This window comes from Varanus komodoensis, unplaced genomic scaffold, assembly GCF_004798865.1.
Source record: "Varanus komodoensis strain SLA01 unplaced genomic scaffold, ASM479886v1 scaffold3, whole genome shotgun sequence".
NCBI classification, from domain to species: Eukaryota; Metazoa; Chordata; class Lepidosauria; order Squamata; family Varanidae; genus Varanus; species Varanus komodoensis.
The window spans coordinates 15,283,327-15,289,326 of record NW_025335761.1 but is presented as its reverse complement, the minus strand read 5'-3'; the positions used below and the strand labels follow the sequence as shown (position 1 = coordinate 15,289,326).

The 6,000-nt window shown below is 42.8% G+C and overlaps 1 protein-coding gene across 6 annotated transcripts in view; it reads left to right on the top strand.

Annotated features, from left to right (window-relative positions):
• ACTN1 (actinin alpha 1) overlaps positions 1-6,000 on the top strand; it is a 112,336-nt gene that overhangs the window by 63,857 nt on the left and 42,479 nt on the right. For all 6 annotated transcript variants that reach the window (XM_044436932.1, XM_044436930.1, XM_044436933.1 and 3 more), the window contains exon 4: positions 4,946-5,032. In XM_044436932.1, coding sequence (XP_044292867.1) covers positions 4,946-5,032 — 87 coding nt within the window. The remainder of the gene's footprint in view (positions 1-4,945; positions 5,033-6,000) is intronic.

Here is a 6,000-nt window from a genome sequence, read left to right as displayed (position 1 = left end):
TCCGGGCCCAATTCAAGGTGTTGGTGATGACCTATAAAGCCCTAAACGGCTTGGGTCCTGGTTACCTGAAGGAGCGCTTACGTCCATATATGCCCAGCCGCCCCTTGAGATCAGCGGGAGAGGCCCTTCTCCGGGAACCCTCCGGGAAGGAAATTAGGAGGGTGGCTACTCGGAGGAGGGCTTTCTCTGCGGTGGCGCCCAACTTATGGAACACGCTCCCCAGAGAGGTCCGCCTGGCGCCATCGTTATTTGCTTTTCGGCGCCAGGCGAAAACCTTTTTATTTAAGAGGTATTTTAACTGTTAGTATTAACTGATTTTATCTGGCCAGGGCGGCTTATTTTATATTGTATTTTTTGGATTTTTAATGTTTATATTAATTTATTGTTGTAAGCCGCCCCGAGGCTTCGGCGAATGGGGCGGCATAAAAATGTTTTAATTAATAAATAAATAAATAAGCAAGCCATAACTTGTAGTTTTACAAGTTTGAATAATCTGGAATGCAGAATTGATCTTCTGTTGGCAACATCAACTTGCTTTCTATGGTGTGAAAAAGGAGGAGTATGAGAAGGAACAACTGAATATTAGAAGTGCTTTTATCTTACGGGACTGAAATTGGTAACACTGAAAAAGTTGTGTTGTTTTTGAAGAGGCTCTGTCATCAAAGGGTTTGCAGTACTGCAAGATCTCTCTGCAAACTCTGTGAGTTAAAGGAAGCGCTTTGCTGGGGTGGTTTGCAAAATGCCAATGAACTGCTTATCCTGGTGGGATTCTTGAGACCTGCACACTGGAAGTCCCAATTTCATGATCAAACAGATGGCAACACAGAGATGAAAACAATTGAGACATGTAAAAATAGTATTTCATTCTCCCATCAAGGCATTTCTGCCCTATGAAAGGCTACCAGCTTCTTAAACTCTTGAGTCCTGATCCCCTGCTCCAACTCTGGAGTTCTGCAACCAAGGAGGCAATTAAACTCCCATATTGTATTAACATGGTGACATTGGACAATCAAGACTTCTTACCTCTTGAATAAGGTGGGAGAAATATGTAAGCTTGGGCGCCTGTTAATGTGTAGAAATGAACTGCAGAAACACAGAGGGCTGTGTGTGTCAGCCATCTCCTCGGTCGTAACTGCTGAACTGGGAGAGTGACTGACAGGCAATGATTTCTGTTCCCTGTACTCTATATGTATTAGTCAGTTGAATCTCTTTAAGCCAAGGCCATAACAAGCACATGAGTTAGCTGCCATAATGCTTTCAGAGGCTACCTCTCTTGTTTCTTGAAGGCCACAGGCTAAAAGGACACCCCTAATTTTGGCTGCAATCTATGAATCACTTAAACTAGCCCCTGTGCAATGAACATTCTTGTACTTTGGGATGTTACAATGTATAAGGTGTATGAGAGCGATACAGACTCCGAGTCATACTGCTGCATTATAGCAATGAAACAATTGCTGGTTTGGTGCTGAAACATCTGGGTGTGAATAAAGAGGGGCCATGATGGAGGCTGGACATAATTCTCCCTTTACGAGTGGGAAGCAGGAGCTTGCACTGGCCAAAGAGCTAGTGTGGCAGGAGCTCTATGTAACTGTTACAGAGGTATGGAATCCGTGGCCCTCTAAATCTTGTGTAATTACAGCTCCCATGATCCCTGACCTCCTGCCATGTTGGCTGTGTCTCATGGGAATAAGAGTCCATAAAAATTGGGAAGGCCACAGTTTCCCACAGTGTTTTAATCCATTAAAAAAACTGTAACAGGTAATTGGTTGAATATGTGGCATATTGATATTGTCAAATATTGTCAATATTTTGTCAAACTTTTGTTCTTTTTCATAGAAGCTACATTTATCACTTTTTACTTGCTTAGGATTAAAATTAATTGTAACACATTGGGCTAAGTCACACATTATGGCAAGCCAGACTTCCTAAGAATTCTAGTTTATCATGACTAAGCGTTAGAAACTCTGGTTTGTTGCACTTCTAACAAGCCAGAGTTATAAGCCAAGAATGAACTGTAGACTATTCAGCACACAATAAATCAGAATTCTAAAGGATTCTGGTTGACCCCAACATGCAAGCTGTGCTGTGCTAAATCATAGCATGGTAGAGCTGGAAGGGGGTAGAGGACCATTGGGTCCAACACCCTGCTCGGTGCAGGATTACCACTTAAACCATCCCTCTCAGATGACTGTCCAGTGAGTCCTAGGACTCCTAGAAGAGCAGTTGTGTCTTCTTGCAGCACAATGCTTAACCAAGCTTTCAGTTTGGCATCTGTATTGCACAACTAACCTCTTTCTCCCCATCAGGGTAGCCTTTGGCTCAGATGTTTCTGAAAGTATATTGAGGGCCGATATGCAATGTAGGTCCTAATAGTGGATTTGCCAGCTTACCATTTGGATTTGGAATGAAGAAAAGTAAACAGCACAGCCTTACCCATTTCTATTCTGAAGCAGGTCTCACAACCTCCAGGGCTGCAGCTTTAGTTACTCTTCCAAGGCTTAGGATCACTGAACTATGAATGTGAGAGAGGTGATGGCATTTTAGAATCCTGTCCTTTTCATTTTTTTTCTTTTCAGCAACCCGATATTATGCTGAAATGTTCAATATTTATTGCCCTTACAAACACACACACAGCCACCAAGAAATGAAAATGTTGCCTTTATTTGCCTATCTTGTTAACAGAACAGAGGACTGTTGTAGCGCAGTGAGATGGCAATATACTCACTAATGCAAAAACCAAAACAGAAGTTTCCTTTTACTGACTGCAAAGCCTCTCCCATTCCAGTTCTTTAAACAGCTCTCCCTCCCTTGCTGAATACCAATTTCATAAAGAATTTCTGCTTGCTAAGAGTGCTGTGAAAAGCAGCCTGTCGTTCCTGGGGTCTCAGCCTGCTTGCTTCATCCAGCATGGATGAGTTTCAGGTTCTGATGAAATCATTTCTGCTGGTTTGTTTGTTCACTTCATTTATATACCACCCAATAGCTGAGGCTCGCTAGAGTCACTAGAAAGGGAATATGTTGAAGTGCTTGTTTGACCACTTTTAGATCACCATCAATTGCAACACTATCTTACAATGATCACACTTTAAATTTCCATTTTTATTTTGTGGTGACTTCAGAAGGTAATTTGTCAATTTCCAGAGAGTGTTAAGCAGACTCAAGGAGGCTTACAACATTAAAAGACTTGCACAATTGAAATATATAAAGGATAATTGAATCATCTACAATATTAAAATTATATAAGTGCCAAAATTAAAACAGCAATAAAAATAATATAGGCAACAGAGCTAGTCCGGTGCAATCTCACAGGCCAAACTATTCCAAAAGGCCTACCAGAATAGAAAAGCTTTTGCCTTTCTCTAAGAGAACATAGCAGGGAAGGTACCAATCTAGCCTCCTTGTAGAAGGAGTTCCCAAATCTAGGGGCAGCCACCAAGAACGCCTCTCCTGTGTTCCCATCAAGTATGCATGTGGTATGAACAGATTCACAGGGAGAATCCAGTTGCCACCGCTACTGCTACGTTATTATTACTTAACATTTATATCTAGCAAACTGAGCTCCATTTCATCCTCACAACAACTCTGTGAGTTAGATCAGGCTGAGAGTGAGGGACTGGCCCAAAGTCATCCAGGAAGCTTCATAGCCAAGTGGGGACTAGACTCCAGATCTCCCAAGTCACCGGTCCAACACTAACCATCCCACTGCAGTGGCTCTCAGACAGCTTGAACCCAAGCAGTATAGGGCATCATAGGTCATAATCAGCCCTTTGAACTGTGCCTGGAAGTGTACTGGGAGGCAATGAAACTGTTTCAGCAAAGGAGCTGTTTGCTCCCTGTAGCCAGCCCCAGTGACCAGTCTGGCAGCAGCTCTCTGAACCAGCTGGAGTTTCCAAACACCCTTCAGAGGCAGCTTTATGTAAAAGGCATTACAGCACACAGAGAGCCAGGATAGTGGTTAAGAGTGCAGGACTGGGACTGCGAAGTCCTGGGCTCTAGTTCCCACTCTGCCATGGAGCTTACTGGGTGACTCTAGCTAGGCTCTCAGCCCTAGTTAGCTGACAGGTAAGATTGAGAAGAGGAGGAGAATTATGTAAGCTGCCTTGAGTTCCTTAAAAGGAAAAGAGTCAGGATATCAATAGAAAAAACAAACAAATAGTCCAAATGGGAAGTAACTAAGGCATGTATCACTGTGGCCAAATTGGACATGTCCAAGAACAGGGTCAGCTGGTGCAAATGTGCTCCCAGCCACTGGTAAAACCTGGCCATTCAGACTCAAGCTGCAGGCCTGTGTTCTTCAGAGGGAGCATAACCCCAAGCAGCAGAGGCTGAATCTCTATTCTTTCATTGCTTGCCAATTGAACAGGAGCACTTCTGTCTCGCTCGCATGATGCTCCAGTTTGTTTGCCCTCATCCAGTCCATTGCTGCTAACAGACTGATTTAGCACTGAAACAGCTTCCTTGGAATGATATGGAAAGAAATAAAGTTGGGCATTATCAACATACTGTTGACACCAAACCCAAGAACTCTAGACAACCTCTCCCAACAGTTTCATGTATATATCATAGACACTAATGCTATGGGGTTCCACAGGACTTTCCTTATCTCCCACATTGTAGTAGCTGTGGCTTATCATGACATCTTCCTGGGCATGGTGGTTTATTGCTGTGGTTAATAAGCTACCTTAGAACTCTGCAAGTATCCATGGGTTCTGGACAGCTTCTTAGCCACAGTGACAAGCCACCCTGTGTGGCTTTGCATGTTATGATGAAACCCAGCAAATTCACACAACTTGAATTTTCACAGTGGTGGCCATCATATGCCACAGCTGAGCAGGATCTCTCCAGCACAAACAGCTAACTGCATAGCTCTGATGTTGAGTTAATAGTACATCCTCTTAAAACTGCTGCTTTCTAGCCGTTCTTGAGCTGCTCTTCTCTCTTGCAGAAATTGTTGATGGGAATGCGAAAATGACCCTTGGAATGATCTGGACCATCATCCTCCGCTTTGCCATTCAGGATATTTCAGTGGAAGGTAAATCCCTCCCTTGTAAAAGTATGCCCGGTCTTGTGGATGTCTTAAATAGAAAAAATGTGAACCTCATGCATGTGCAGTTCATCAGAAATGACCACCATACAAGGGTGTGTGTTTGTTGCTCCATAGTTATGACCTGGGAAATATTATTATTATTATTATTACTATCACTACTACTATTACATTACATTTATAGCCTGTGTTTTTTACTCTTCCAGTGAACCCATTTCTCTCTATTTTATCCTCAAAGCAACCCATGGTGTAAGTGGGGCTGAGAAGCAGTGACTGACCTAAAGTCACCCTGAGAACCGCACGGCTAACTGGGGACTAGAAGTCAGCTCTCCCATATTGTAGTCCAACAATCTAACCAGAATAGCACACTGGCTTTCAATAGCAGTTTGTGTTTCTGCCATCAAGCAAGCAGAGGCAGTATCAAAACTTGCTGACTGTATTTACAATGGCAAAATGCAGGGTTTAGCAATCTCTGGCTTCTGGGGTCACTATGAGTTCTAATAAATATGGATGGGCTGTTCTGTCAATCTGGGTCTTGCTGATATTGCCGCTGCCGCCTCCTCCTCCAACTCAAGCTCATTCTGTTCTGTTCCTGAACAAGTGTATAATTTTAAAAAAACCTGCAGAAATATGTTGGGTTTTTGTGCATATTTTTTCCAAATGTATGCATATGTCTCTCCATTTTTAACTGTATATTTTTCTCCAAGTGCTTACATTGCTGAAATACTGCTTTTCAATTTTCTCTTTGTGCATATTACCCCTAATATATACAGTTTTGCCTGTGTGTTTCTTCTGTGATAAGCTGCACTAGAGAACTTGCAAACATGCAGATCTTGGAACACAACACTGTCTCAGCTCACTGAAAGGCTTGGGAGGTGCAGATTGATAAATTGGGAGTGAATTTTTCCACTTAATCCTACTGGTGATTTGGCTCACAGGCTTGTAAGCTCTAAGAG